Raw genomic sequence first — 15,447 nt, 5'->3', positions numbered from 1 at the left:
TTAAGAAACTGAAACGGAATCTGCTGCGATATATAAGATGCTGTAACGGAATCTGCTGCGCTATATAAGACCCTGTAACGGAATCTGCTGCGCTGTATAAGAAACTGAAACGGAATCTGCTGCGATATATAAGATGCTGTAACAGAATTTGCTGCACTGTATAAGACACTGTAACGGAATCTGCTGCGCTATATAAGACACTGTAACGGAATTTGCTGCGCTATATATCAAACTGTAACGGAATCTGCTGCGCTATATAAGACCCTGTAACGGAATCTGCTGCGCTGTATAAGAAACTGAAACGGAATCTGCTGCGATATATAAGATGCTGTAACAGAATTTGCTGCACTGTATAAGACACTGTAACGGAATCTGCTGCGCTATATAAGACACTGTAACGGAATCTGCTGCGCTATATAAGACACTGTAACGGAATTTGCTGCGCTATATAAGACACTGTAACGGAATTTGCTGCGCTATATATCAAACTGTAACGGAATCTGCTGCGTTATATAAGAATCTGTAAATAAATAAAAATATATAAATGAGAAATGTGAGAGCCTGTGTAGCCCAAACGCGTCCGGCTTGCGGTGGTTGGTGAGGCGGTGATCTGTGCGCGCCTATACATGTTATCTGTGTGTTAATCTGTGCACCCCAATACATGTGATATGTATAGTGATCTGTGCACCACAATACATGTGATCGGTGTACCCCTATATATGTGGTGTGTGGTGATCTCTGCGCCCCTATACATGTGATCTGTGTGGTGAGCTGTGCACCCCAATACATGTGATCGGTGTACCCCTATATATGTGGTGTGTGGTGATCTCTGCGCCCCTATACATGTGATCTGTGTGGTGAGCTGTGCACCCCAATACATGTGATCTGTGCGCCTCTATATATGTGATCTGTGTGGTGATCTGTGCACCCTAATACATGTGATCTGTTTACCCCAGTACATGTGATCTGTGTGGTGATCTTTTTACCCCCAGTACATGTGATCTGTGTGGTGATCTTTTCATCCCAGTACATGTGATCTGTGTGGTGATCTGTGCGCCCCTATACATGGGATCTGTGTGGTGATCTGTATGTCCCTATACATATGATCTGTGTGGTGATCTGTGCGCCCCCATACATGGGATCTGTTGTGATCTGTGTACCCCAATACATGTGAGCGGTTGGTGGGAATAAAGGGATTGCAGCCGTTATCTGAGAGGGTGTGGTACAGGGGTCCGACAGTCATTAGCCCGACGCCAGGATCCCGACTGGCCGGACCCTGACAGCATGGTGAGCGCAACTAAGCTCCATGCGGGCTGCGGGCACGGTGGCCCGCTACGCTCGCCACCTATTCTATTCTCCCTCTATGGGGGTCGTGGACCCCCACGAGGGAAAATAGCAGGTGGCCGTCGGGAACCCGGCTGTCTGTGTTTTGACAGTCAGGATCCCGACGTCGGGTAAATGCCTGTCGGGATCCCGACTGTTGGGACCCCATCCAGCACCCATCTGAGATATCTACTGCTGACCCTGTCATACATCAAGCGGATACTAAATATTTGTGGTTACCCCCTGAAGTTGGGTGTTTTCGGGAAAGAAGTCACACATGTAATGATAAATGGGCCCTTAATGAATATAATGTGCACTGATTGCCCGTACATCAAACATTGTGCCGCTTTCTGGAAATTCAAAGTTCTAACGTGTGCGGCTGCTGCAGAAATAAATCCCGATATTGACATTGGAATTGGACCAGTCCACAAAGTGCCAGCGTAGAGGTTAAGCTCTATGGAAGCCACACCTAGTAACAGCCTGTGCCAGTCTCTGGCCTTATACCTGCGTCTTCCCGCCATACCAGGCTGATGAGTCAGGAGGCCTGTGCTGCTGTACCTACTCCTTATCTCTGCTCAGTGCTGCCAATCATATCCCTACTTACTGCAAGTCACACACACTTACATTATCTATCACATGACATGCGGCAGGTCACCCCCCCTCCCCTGATCTCCTGTAATCTGATAGAACAGGTGCAGCCACTGATGAGGTGTACATAGTAGTGAACATACCGGATAGATCTGCTTCGTTATTAGGGTGGATGGGTTCCCCCATCTCGTGACCCCTGACCCCTCCTAACTCAGTATTAGGGGCTTATGGTAATATGCACACATACTCTATATGCCTGTTAGGGGAGCGATAAAGTGGGGAGCGATAAAGTACCAGCCAAACAGCTTCTAACTGACTGTCGGGGAACCTGACTGTAATTCACGTGCATCACTTTTGTTGGCATCCAGTAAACAAAGATTAGACAATTAAAAACTCCTAGAAACACTGTGTATTGATGCCAGGGGGAAGGGGGCTTTACAGAATCAGCCAACATGTAAAGCAGTGTGTATCGGAGTATCACACATAGACAGAGCTGCATGTGTAACCATGGTTACCACAGTCACATGCAGCCATGGCTGGCATGTGGTAGCATCAATTTAAAGGTCTGTTCCCCGCTCTCTCACAGGTTGTGGTTGGACTTTATATCCCAGAGAATCCAGAGGAACCGGCTAACGATGTCGCCCACAACAGAACGCTGCGGAACATGGATTGCTATGAGGACGAGTACCCACTGAAAGGGATTTGCTGCAGGCTCTGTCCAGCAGGTGAGAGGTTAAGCTGAATTACTATTTTCTGTTGCTATGATTTGGAGCCGAACAAGGGGTCTGATTCAGCTTTGTTTGCAAAGCAAAAAAAAAAACACAATGGGCAAAACCGTGCTGCACTGCAGGTGGGCAGATGTAATAGGTGTAGAGAGAGTTAGATTTGGGTGGGTTATATTTTTTCTGTGCAGGGAACTACTGGCTGCTTTTGCATGTAGCCCACAGGTGTTAGGCAGCTTTATTCTTACACTGCAATATAGATTTCAGTTTGAACACACCCCACCCAAATCTAACTCTGCCGATAATACATTTGCCCCATCTGCAGTGCAGCAGAAGTAGATGAACAGAATCACTGAGAAGTACTAGAAGATGCGACTGAGGCTTACAGTTTGATCCGTCCATATCGGAGGCACCGGCCCTGGGCACATTCATATTCTGCTCTCCAGACTTATATGGATCACACCACATCTCTGTATTTATCTACAAGTCACAGATATTGTCGCTGACTGTCACCAAAATGAACACACCCAGGAGTCACTGGCAGCCAATCACCAGAAGTATCCTAGTCAGGCTTCTTGTGATTGGCTGCTGCTGAAGGGGCGTCACCTGTTGATTGTTTAGGTTGTCCGCTGTGTAATAAGGTTTCCTGCATTACAACCCCTATCATGTTATATTTATTCATCTGAAACCTTTTTGGATATTAATAATCTACCATATGGGAAAATGTACCTCCTACTGTATATTATATTGATATTCAGATTTATATGCCCATAAAATGGAACAAGGCTGACGTCCAAAATTACTTTATCGAAGCCACAAAAGTATAATATCAGGGGGACGTTATTCCTGTTCCTTCTAGGATTATATGGGGGAGTGTGGGATAGATAGATACACTTTTGTCCTATAATATAATTTAGTCCTGTCAGAAAATCAACTTCCAAATAGCTAGAAAGTGTAACCTGTCATATATGATTCCGTTCCCAGGAACACGCGTGTCTGAGCACTGCACCGTGAACCACGCACGTGGAATTTGTCAGCCTTGCACTCCGGGGAAGGATTTTACCGCCGGACAAAATGGACTGGAACAATGTATCGTGTGCCGCAGATGCAGGAAAGGTACAGTAGCATTTCCGCACATAGAGATATAGGGCCAAATGTAATAGGGTGTGGGAATCAGAAACAAGGATTTGGGGTGACTTTTCCGATTTTTTTTATTTTTTTAAAGCGGCAATCCACTACATGGCCAAATAACCTGCTTTTGCAGTGCAAATGATTGCTGCTTTAAAAAAAAAAAAAGGAAAACTCGCCCAAAATCTCTCACTTTCTGATTTTCACACCCTATTACATTTGGCCCATAGGGGGAGATGTACTGAGCATTGGGGAGAGAGATAAAGTACCACCCAGTCCACTCCTAACTGCCATGTTACAAGCTGGTTCTCTGTCACTCTCCCAAGGCTTTGTACATCTGCCCCAGAGTCACGCCAAGTGCTGTATAGACTTTTCTATAGGATAGTTATTCCAATTTGACTATAGTGTGTGTATGTATATATAGCTTTTATCGCAGCGCCTAGAGATGTGTAATAACCAGAACAACCAATCAGACGCTTGCTTTCATACACCAGCCTGTCCCAGTGGAAGGTTGATGCTGATTGGATGATGTGATTTACTGCACATATGCACTTAGGAAATTGCTCCAATTGTTCCCCGGCACTACACGGTAGATGCTGCTTATACATTGGGGACAGTATAGTGTAAGTTGGGTCATACTATGGGCGGGATGTATTAAAATACATCTCCGCCCCCACGCCGCGATGCTGCCGCATATGTACTATCATATGCGGCTGGCATCGCGGTGCGGTGACGGAGGCCCCCCGCGATACCTGTACTGTGGTGTGCGGGGGGGTCTCCGTCATCTCCCTGCCGCCACGCTCTCCCCTCACGCCGGGGACAGCTAAGCATGCTGTCCCCGGCGCCTCCTCCTCCCCCCTGCAGCCGGAAGGATGTCCGGCTGCTTCACTAGGGGGAGGAGGGGTTTACCTTCCGGGGTCCAGGAGGACCCTTCAGGAAGGTAAGCCAGAGGGGGGGGTCGGCGAGGCGGCGGGTTTGCGTCGGCGGGCGGCGAAAAGAAGCCCATAGGCTTCTATAGGGTATCGCCACCCAAAGGTGGCGATACCCTTCAGTGCGGTATCATTTTTGATACATTGGAAAATGCGGTAAATCCGGGGTTTTACCGCATTTTCCATTTGATACATCTCGCCCTATATAGGAGAATGATCGTCTGCCCTACAGGTGTAATCCAGCTTATATTTTGTATTACAGACCAAGTCCTGGTACAGGAGTGTACAACAAAAAAGGATGCGGTGTGTCAGTGCAAGAGCGGCTACTACTGTCTGCCTGAGGAGGCCTGCGAGGCCTGCACACGCTGCTCCAGGTAGGTCTTCCTACATCCAGCAAAGGACAGCCAATCACAGGCAAGGATGGGGGGGGGATCCCAGCACCCTGGCCCTGGTTCTAGTCCCAGAATGATTACACCTGCAATCCGTATAAACATTCACTTTTCTACCACTCTGTGGCCTTTATTCAGATCTGATCGCAGTACAAATTTGTTTGGAAAATGGGCAAAACCATGCTGCACTGCAGGTGGGGCAGATGTAACATGTGCAGAGAGAGTTAGATTTGTGTGAGATATTTTGTTTCTGTGCAGGGTAACAACTGGCTGCATTATTTTTACACTGCAATTTAGATTTCAGTTTCAACACACCCCACCCAAATTTAACTAACTCTCTCTGCAAATGTTACATCTGCCCCACCTGCAGTGCACATGGCCCATTTTCCAAACTAATTTGCACTGCAATCAGATCTGAATAAGGGCCTGTAAGAAGCAGAACATGGGAGTTATTTCCCAGAAGGTTCGCCTGATTGGTTGCTATGGGCAATTTCTGCACTTTACAGTGGGTGGGGGGTTATGGGACCTCTGTAGAAGCATTGCAGTAAGGCCTAGGTCAGAGCACATGGGGTCAGATGACGGGCACCCCGTATATCACTGATGTGTTCCTTTACAGCTGCCCCGGAGGACAACGCATTAGAGAACACTGTACAGCCACCACAGATACCGTGTGTGAAGACGTCCCCCATGCAGAGACGACCTCCAGTAAACTCTATGAGGATACGGAGCAGACCGGTATGTAACCTGCATTTCATATTTCACGTCTCCCTGGCCGAGTCACGGGTTCCACTCAAGTCATTCACTGCACTTGGAAAGTTCCTTTTCCTAAAATCCGGTCTTGTGATACAATTATACAAACGCACTGCGAGACGGCGGAGCTGCAGATGTTTCCTGTCTTTGTCAAGGAGACCCAGGGGGGTTGAGGAGGGGGCTGCTGTGGTTTCCGTATTAGTTATGTTACCAAGTTTTCTTTCCTTTAGGTTATAGGACTATGGGAGCTCTGTTAGGGGTCTGTTTATCGGTAATCACATGGTTTGTGGGATCTGGGTACAATATAGGTGCCCAGAATCGCATTGCAATGTGCGATTATACCAGTGCCATGTGTTATTGAGCCCCGAATGAGGCCAACCCTGCGGACTTAGGGTAAGGCTGTGGGGGCGGGGGATTTCGGCACTAGTGGGAGGGAGGGTTAGTGGAGGGATTCCCTCTATTGGGATGCTGGTGTTAGTACTCTGATCGCAGGGATCCCCACCATTGGTTGCCTGTATGGATCCCATTTATACATGGGGGTGATTCAAAATATTTGCAGTTATTCCATGGAAATGAGTTTTTGGGGAATAAGCTGCCAATATTTAATGATAAATGGTCCCCTTCAGGAGTAGTGTGTGTGTGTGTGTGTATGTAAGTTGTGTGTGTATGTGTGTGTGTGTGTGTATATATTATATATATATATATATATATATATATATATATATATATATATATATATTATATATATATATATATATATATATATATATATATATATATATATATATATATAGTCCATTAGGCAGGCACTCCACAAAGGCAATAAAGATACCCTCCAAGGGAAAGCTGGCAACTCGGTGCCCTCCGTTGCTGGCTGTGAAACAGGCAGAATAGTAGAAGGATGCGGGGGCGGCGGCACTCGAAATAATACACAGCAGACAGATGTCCCAACGTTTCGAGACCTCTAGGTCCCTTTATCAAGGTGCATGTATATAATTAATTTTATTTTTTTATATATGTCTGTATATTAGTGTTGTGTACCTGCAGCATGCCTCTAACACGTTTCCTCCTCCTCAGAACCAGCACCTTCTCCGGGTCATCGGACTGGATCCAAACCAGGTAAAAGAATGAGGAGGAGGTTGTGGTGGAAGTGAAAGGTCTCCTCGAGAATAGGTGCAGCAGGAAATCCATTATGACACCAGTAACACACAATACACCACGGGACAGGCCGCTTCCAAGCACAACTTACCAACATGTCCTCTATTGGCTCAGTCATGCCAACCCTCACTCAAATGGGCATCATAAATGCAATGCGACGCCCCTTCACGAGGCTGGGCACAACCGATTCTGTATCAGGATCCGTTCTTTGATTTCAGACTCCGCAACACTCAGATATACAAGTGTCGCAGCAATGAGCGCAGACCCGTGAGTCAGCTTTGTCACATCGCATCATGATTAAGGCCAGAGGTGTTGTATGCAGGCTATATTCATATTGCTACCACGGGGGATAACTTAAATACAGTTTTCCAAATTTAGGGCCAGATGTACTAAGCTTCAAAAAGTGATAAAATAGAGAGTGATAAACAACCAACCAATCAGCTCCTAACTGCCACTATACAGGCTGGGTTTGAAAAATAACAGTTAGGATCTGATTGGTTGGTAGTTTATCACTCTCCACTTTATCACTTTTTGGAGCTTTATACATCTGAGGGGGGGGGGGGGGGGGGGGGGGGCGGCGGCACCAGCTTCTATATTGGGATGGACAAAGGTCCCTCTATATGGATGTAGAACATTCAGCAGCAGATAGCACTGCTGTACAGTATAGGTTATCATGTATGTTACGTGCCCGGTGATATATTGTATAGGTTATCATGTATGTAACGTGCCCGGTGATATATTGTATAGGTTATCATGTATGTAACGTGTCCGGTGATATATTGTATAGGTTATCATGTATGTAACGTGTCCGGTGATATATTGTATAGGTTATCATGTATGTAACGTGCCCGGTGATATATTGTATAGGTTATCATGTATGTAACGTGTCCGGTGATATATTGTATAGGTTATCATGTATGTAACGTGCCCGGTGATATATTGTATAGGTTATCATGTATGTAACGTGCCCGGTGATATATTGTATAGGTTATCATGTATGTAACGTGTCCAGTGATATATTGTATAGGTTATCATGTATGTAACGTGTCCGGGGATATATTGTATAGGTTATCATGTATGTAACGTGTCTGGTGATATATTGTATAGGTTATCATGTATGTAACGTGTCCGGTGATATATTGTATAGGTTATCATGTATGTAACGTGTCTGGTGATATATTGTATAGGTTATCATGTATGTAACGTGTCCGGTGATATATTGTCTGTTATCCCATAGAACGTGACGCACGGGATGAGAGCAGTGGAAGAGGTGAGCAGACGCATGAATGGGAGAATTACTATGTATCATGTATTAGTGACAGTGTGACACAAACATTATACAAATGTGGCACAGAGCTGGTACTGAGGAGTGCGGGGGAAGGGAGGCTGAGTGGCATGCGGGGAAAGGGTGGCACAGTGGCATGTGGGGAAAGGATGGCACAGTGGCGTGTGGGGGAAGGGTGACACAGTGGCATGTGGGGGAAGGGTGACACAGTGGCATGTGGGGGAAGGGTGGCACAGTGGCATGTGGGGGAAGGGTGGCACAGTGGCATGTGGGGGAAGGGTGGCACAGTGGCATGCGGGGTACAGTGACATGCAGGGGAAGGGAGGCACAGTGGCATGCTGGGTACAGTGGCACAGTGACATGCAGGGGAAGGGAGGCACAGTGGCATGCGGGGTACAGTGGCACAGTGACATGCAGCGGAAGGGAGGCACAGTGGCATGCAGGGGAAGGGAGGCACAGTGGCACAGTGACATGCAGGGGAAGGGAGGCACAGTGGCACGCGGGGTACAGTGACACAGTGACATGCAGGGGAAGGGAGGCACAGTGGCATGCGGGGTACAGTGGCACAGTGACATGCAGGGGAAGGGAGGCACAGTGGCATGCTGGGTACAGTGACATGCGGTAGATCTAGTTAGTTGGTACATTTGATAGCGTTGACTTAAATACAGTTTTCCACATTTAGGGCCAGATGCACTAAGCTTCAAAAAGTGATAAAATAGAGAGTAATAAACAACCAACCAATCAGCTCCTAACTACCACTATACAGGCTGGGTTTGAAAAATGACAGGTAGGAGCTGAGTGGTTGGTTGTGTATCACCCTCCACTTCATCACTTTTTGAAGCTTGGTACATCTGGTCCTTATAGTGTGTACACACGGTCCGATTTCCTTTCCGATGTTGACGATATAGTCAACATCGGATCGGAATCGGATGCAGATCGCAAGGGTTTTAACCCTTGCGATCCCGATCCGATCCCGATGCACGTTCACGTATCGGAAGCCAGAAAGTCTTGGCTGCCTTGTCTATATAGTGCAGATCTGCACTATATAGTCAAGATAGGATGCAAATCGGATGTGCCTTAAGATCCTATCCACGATCCTATCTGATCGCATCGTGGATAGGATCTTAAGGCACATCTGACCGTGTGTACACACCATAAGACTCCAGCCCTTGGTATAGGATATCGTACAAAGCCTCAGCCTAATTTCTCTGTGTTCCCCTTGGCAGATCTGTATCGGGTACTCACCATAGTTGGAGCTTTATTCACAATCATTGTCGTTTTTTTGGTGCTGCTTTTCCTCTTTCAGCATCAAGGTAAGAAAATCCTAACACCGTATACAGAATAATCCCTTCTATCCAGGCAGTACAGCAGATTATAGAGTTATAGGTTATAGAGGGCAATACGTATAATATAAATCTGACCTGAATGTGTGAGACACACTGGTAACAGCACTGACGCTCAGTAGAGAGCCATTGTTGTGTCTCTCACCCTTATCACCCTGCAGTAATCCAGGCACAATATAATGGGTGGGGAGCACAGGTTTGGGGGTTTGGTACGGGAATGGGTGGTGATCGTGTTCATACCTTTCAGAAAAGGCATTAGCATTTAATTGATGAGGTCTGGATATACATAATGCCCTCTCTGACCCGTCCAGGGGAATCATCACTAGTGGACCCAGTACCGGCCAATCAGCTCCTAACTGCCGTGTTACAGGCTGTTTGAAAAAATTACAAGATCTGATTGGTTGGAAGTTTATCATTCTCCATTCTATGTACCTGCAAGGCTTAGTAAATATGCCCCTAGAGGTGAAATATACCAATGTGCTAATGGTCACTTCCTGCATTTATAATGGATTATTGTGGTTTTGATTTCTGTAGGGAAAAGACTGGACAATGGGAGTAAGGTGAGAAACGTCTACTCTTTAATATATAACACTTCCTCTTCCTCAGATCTGATAACGCAGCAACATTCCCATCACCCCCCCCCCCCCCCCCCCCCGTCCCATTTATTAAGGGACCCCACAAATAAATAGAAGCTGGGAACCCCCACCAACCGGCTGGGCATGTTAATGTGTTCTGGCATTGTAGATTATAATACTAGGGGGTACTTTTTCTAAAAGTGGGTTGCTGTGCCCAAATCAACCAATCAGATTCTGTCTCTCATATTCTAGGATGCAATACAGAAATGATAGACAGAATCTTATTGGTTGCTATGGGCAACATCATCTCTTTTCATTTTTAGAACATACTTGCCTACTTTTGTGGTGTTCTCCTCTACAGGAGAAGCCAATAGAGGAGACCAGATACTACATATCAGGGGGGCGGAGATGAGGCTGATGTCTCCAAGCCCCGCCCCCATGCTAGGAAAACACTGCAATTCGCGGGTCCACAGATTGGGGGAAGGGTTAAAATTATGCTTTTCACCTCATTTCAGCCCCCCCGCCACGGACACGCAAAATCCGGTATTTGTTTCAGTGGGGGGGTTACGAGGGAGACTTGTCCACCTTCCCAGGGGGTGCCGGGAGTGGGACCCCGATTTTTTGGGAGCCTCCCAGCTATTCCGGGGGGGGGTAGAAAAGTATGTTTCAGAAGCTTTAGTAAATTTACCACTAGAGCCCCATAACTACAGTAATAGGCCATATACTGGGGGACTCTTGTACAGACTGTGCATAGCCTTCCAGGATTGCACCCGCACCGTTATAAGGGTGCAGATTTCAATCTATGAATTTCCTCTGCTAGGTCGGTGTATGGTTGAGTGACTATTACTGTAATAACTATTATCGTTTTATCATAACAGACTTCACTCGTCACCACAACCCCCAGCGCAGGCTCCTCTCTACACACTACGCCATTAATATACAGGAGCGACCCCAGGACAGGAGATCAAGCCACAGAGCAGGAACGGCTAGCGACACACGCACATGATGTAAGTTCTGGGTCATACATAGGACAGTCCCAGTTACATAGGGACATATTGGGCCAAGTAGGAATTATAGTTTGGCATATGTAAATATTGGACTTCTAGTCCAGGATGGTACATCTTTTACCCATCACACACTGAGGGGGCAGCCATTTTGTTGGCCAATAGTCACAAGATGGCAGGCTGTAATAGAAAAACCAGAATGGACAGGCACAGATTCATGTGGTATTTCCTGTCATTCGATCACAATACAACGGTAACAGCCAGCAAGTGGTTGGTTGTGTGCGCTGTGCAGTAGTGTTTAATCTATGCCGAACACAAGTTACCCAGCAGTAACTGTAGATCCATGACAGAAAATATGGTCTCTCTTCCTCAGGAACCTGCGCAGCCGGAAAGCGTCGCGGCTCAGGTGGCAGACAGTCCTGCACCAGTAGCCGCGAGCAGTGACGGCGGTTATAAAGATTCCCACTCTGTGGATTCTGAAGACGAGGAAGGTGAAGAGAGTGCGGCTTGTGCAAGAGTGAGTACATCTGACTACATGTCCGTCGCACTTATGTCATGGTGGTCACTAGGCCTGATTCAGATTAGGTGCAGTGTTTGGGGGGGGGGGGGGGGGGGAGGTTGCGCTCCTGCATAGGTGTCATCCAACTCATAGTGGCATGTCTCAGCCTTTACAATCCATTTGTCTATGGCTGTGGTTCCCATCCTCTGCCCCCAAAGTCACCCCGCCAGTCCAGGATTTAGTGATATCTATGCTTGAGCATAGATGGTTAATTAGTCCCCAAGTTATTTTTATTTAAGTCACAAGGGCCCAAGTAAGGCCATCCTTTATCACTCGGGACTGTTCGTGTCCCTTGAGGACTGTGGTTGGGAACCCCTGGTCTACAGTCTTTGCCTGGTCTGTTGCGGGGTTTTTGTGGCAGCCTCAGACGGGAGACCACATACTCCCAGGTTCCCAGAACGGAGATATAGAGGTTGGGTTTGTTAACGCCACATACATAAGAAACTGTACTTTATATTTAACATGTATTATGGGTTTGCCGATAGACACCTTGCACTATGAGATAGGGCGCTGTTTAAGCAAAGTAAAAGTGATAGTAACAAGCGGTGAAAGTGGAGTTGGTCTTTAAGAGGTTTATTATTGTATCACCTGTTGTTTATGATGCCATAAGCTATTGCTCTCCTTTATCAGCAAAAGATTCCCAGGAGAGCTTTTGATTGTCTCACTGACTAAAAAATATCTTATTTAGAATTGTAAAATGCTATTAGGACAGAACGATAATATAGTTTATTTTTATTAATATTTCTGTAAATGACAGAATGACCGTTTCTTGTTACGACGTGAGGTTTACGTTGTGTGTCACTGTTTTTCCTTTATAGCTTTGCAAAGACTGTGGTCAGCCCCCGTTTTGCGACTGTCGTAAGTATGGAAATATATATATATATATATATTTTTTTTTTTAACTGGCTTGTTCTTCCTTTAACATCCATGTCAGCATAAAGGGAGAATATAATGGTGTCGCAAGGCACCGAGCCGAAAGCATGGCGAGCCAAGCGAGGGTATGCATTACCCTAATTGGAGGTCAACAATTTTTGTGTCGACCTGCCCATGGTCTGCCTAAACACCATACACCCTTCCAGCTACACCCTGCCGGGCAATCTCGGAAGTTCTTTAAGGCGGCAATCATTTACAAGACATGGTTTTACCTTGTAAATGATTGCCGTCTTCGGGAAAGTTTGAGATATCCCGTACGTCTCGTCCCGTATGTCAAAAGAAAATAAAAAAGCTGCTGCATTGTAGCAGGAGACCTGGTGCAGCTGCACCAATAGCGTATGAGGACACATCTGTATAACAAAATAAATAATGACCGGGTTTTCAAAAAGTGCATAATCTTTGTCTTTTGCAGAGTGGACAGACTTCATCTACATTGTCACTGAGAACGTGCGCTCCGACGCCATCGTCCGACTCATGAGGCATCTACGTCTGAATAAGACCAAAATAGATCAAATTATTATGAGGTACAAATCCGATTCTACAGAACAGACTTACCAGCTGTTCAAGGCTTGGCGGGACCAAAACGGCAAGAAAGCCAACATGACAGCGGTGCTGGGTATTCTGGGTGAGATGGGGCTGGAAGGTTGCTGTGAAAATATTGTCAATGCCTTAAGAAGTAAGAAGATCCCTATTGGCTCCTGGAAGAACTGCTGACGGCCGGCTTCGCTGTAAGCCCCGGCAACATGGTAGTTGGTGCAATGAAGGATTGCGGTTTATGGTGGATTTGGTCTTCTGAGAAGGAAACTCATTACCCCTGTGTCTTCATGAAGATGCCGAAGATATTTAATTGAGCTCTTTCCCCAATTGCTATACAAAGCTGAATGTGACAGGACTTATACAGAGAATGTTTTTTCTGTGGTTGATTCAGCTGCACCATCATCAAAATCGCTTAGAATGTGTCCCCGAATCGCCCCATGTGTACAAAACTGGCGATACTGATGCATGACCCCACAGCGCCGCTGTCGCCCAGCCAAATAGAGACTGCAGGGAAGAATATTCCAGCTAGATGCTGCAGTGTCTATTTGGCTGCTGCTGGGGATGGCCACCCGCTTTTCTTCGGGGGCGGTTGCGGCCTGGAAGCCGAGGGCAGATACGGCCGGTGACAGAAGCAGCCTTCTGCAGGGATAACCCTGAGACTGGCAGAACCCGTGCAGGGTTCCCTGAATCGAGCAGCAGGATGAGGTAGAGATAGTAGCGACACTCTTGAAGCAGTTGGTATCAGGATGTGCCAAGCAGTAGCACTCAGGTAGCTTGGTAACTTGCAGACGTCAGGAACATGGACACTGACACTGGATAAATCCACCGATTCAGACAAATTGTTCAAGGCACCTGGGAGACTCCTTGGGTGAGATTTAATGGGATGAGAGATTTAGAGATTTAGAAAGTGAGAGATTTGGTAAGAAATCTCCAGGTTTTTTTAAAGCGCCAATCATTTACACTTTCAAATCAAACTGGTTTAGCCATGTAAATGATTGCCGCTTTAAAAAAACCTGGAGATTTCTTACCAAATCTTTAACTTTCTGAATCTCTCATCCTATTAAATCTCACCCCTTATATCCACTCAGGCAGTGTTGATCAGCTGCAGCTGAATTAGGATGCAGATCCCTTGTCCCACATGAGTCATGTGACATTGGAGGAATGTCAGGAGTGCGCAATAGTGCGATTCCTGCAGTTCCTGCAAATGTCCAGGAGTAGTCTCTAGGAGATGCACAGCCCCTGATCACCATCGCGACAAGTGTTTTAGGCATTGTTCAGTCAGCGCAGGCTGAAGCTTAGGCTGGCGGTTGGATCCGGACACCCAACTCCAATAATTCTGTGTCTGTGAATGCAGACCCTGGATCGGTGGTGCCTTCAAAACATGGGCAACGTGCCCCCATGTTAAAGAATGGTGCTGTCCACCAAACGCATGTCAGTCATGCTGCAGCTGACAAGGGGGTGAAAGAGACATCACAAGACCCTTTTTACACATGCTCCAAACATTGTATTTGTATGTAAAGTAGTATATTAACATGCAAATCTGAATTAGGTGCAGAATCTGCGTAAGAAGGACTCAGTCGCGTGTAGAGGCGACTTTTCCTTACGCCACGCGCTTTTGTGCTTCGTACGTGTGTGGAACAAATCCTCTTGCGTTTAATGTTGAAGCGAGGCGTCTCCAGCACACAGCGCTTTGCTGTTCACTGTGTCTGCGATGCGGATCAGATCCAAAAAAAGACAAATATGGTACTCTACTCGTTTTAGAGCATCTCACCGTGTGGTGTAAGAATGCTCCTTCACCGAGAACACGTCTGCGGAAGGCGTTTCAGAGGACATATTGCCTGTGTGGCTGTACCTCCAGCAGTCATTTTACATCTGTGTAATATGAGATTTATTCCCTTTAGTATTTGTATTTTTTAGTTGTTGAAGAATGACTTTTTTTAATGTATGAAGAATGTATTTAATCCGAATGACAAAAAGTCTGAAAATAGTAATAATTTGTCCAAAATATAAACTAGCAATTCTTAGCCTACCGATTATTGGATGGAGATGGTCACGTGCAATACAAAATAATGAACATGGCTCCTATAAAGAAGAAAGGGAACTACCATATGGAAGTAGTGTCTTAAAAAAAACAAAAAACAATGAAGTACAGCCAAACACAAAATGTCTGATTGTGCATAAGCCAACAATATTGACGACGCGTTTAACCAACAATGTATTTATC

General features: G+C 46.2%; 1 protein-coding gene across 1 annotated transcript in view; it reads left to right on the top strand.

Moving 5' to 3' along the window:
- The window catches only part of LOC146045114 (uncharacterized), a 26,229-nt gene extending 12,059 nt beyond the window's left edge, over window positions 1-14,170 (top strand). Inside the window, exons 3-14 of the mRNA XM_083163790.1 lie at window positions 2,498-2,636; window positions 3,618-3,749; window positions 4,953-5,064; window positions 5,696-5,814; window positions 6,907-6,948; window positions 8,225-8,257; window positions 9,499-9,585; window positions 10,150-10,175; window positions 11,069-11,197; window positions 11,568-11,711; window positions 12,572-12,611; window positions 13,099-14,170. Of these exons, the coding sequence (XP_083019916.1) occupies window positions 2,498-2,636; window positions 3,618-3,749; window positions 4,953-5,064; window positions 5,696-5,814; window positions 6,907-6,948; window positions 8,225-8,257; window positions 9,499-9,585; window positions 10,150-10,175; window positions 11,069-11,197; window positions 11,568-11,711; window positions 12,572-12,611; window positions 13,099-13,400 (1,305 nt within the window). The 3' untranslated portion in view covers window positions 13,401-14,170. The remainder of the gene's footprint in view (window positions 1-2,497; window positions 2,637-3,617; window positions 3,750-4,952; window positions 5,065-5,695; window positions 5,815-6,906; window positions 6,949-8,224; window positions 8,258-9,498; window positions 9,586-10,149; window positions 10,176-11,068; window positions 11,198-11,567; window positions 11,712-12,571; window positions 12,612-13,098) is intronic.
- Window positions 14,171-15,447: the final 1,277 nt, after the last annotated feature.

This window comes from Crinia signifera, chromosome 11, assembly GCF_055691185.1.
Source record: "Crinia signifera chromosome 11, ASM5569118v1, whole genome shotgun sequence".
NCBI lineage: Eukaryota > Metazoa > Chordata > Amphibia > Anura > Myobatrachidae > Crinia > Crinia signifera.
The sequence above is the reverse complement of the archived record's forward strand: the minus strand, read 5'-3'. Positions and strand labels throughout refer to the sequence as shown.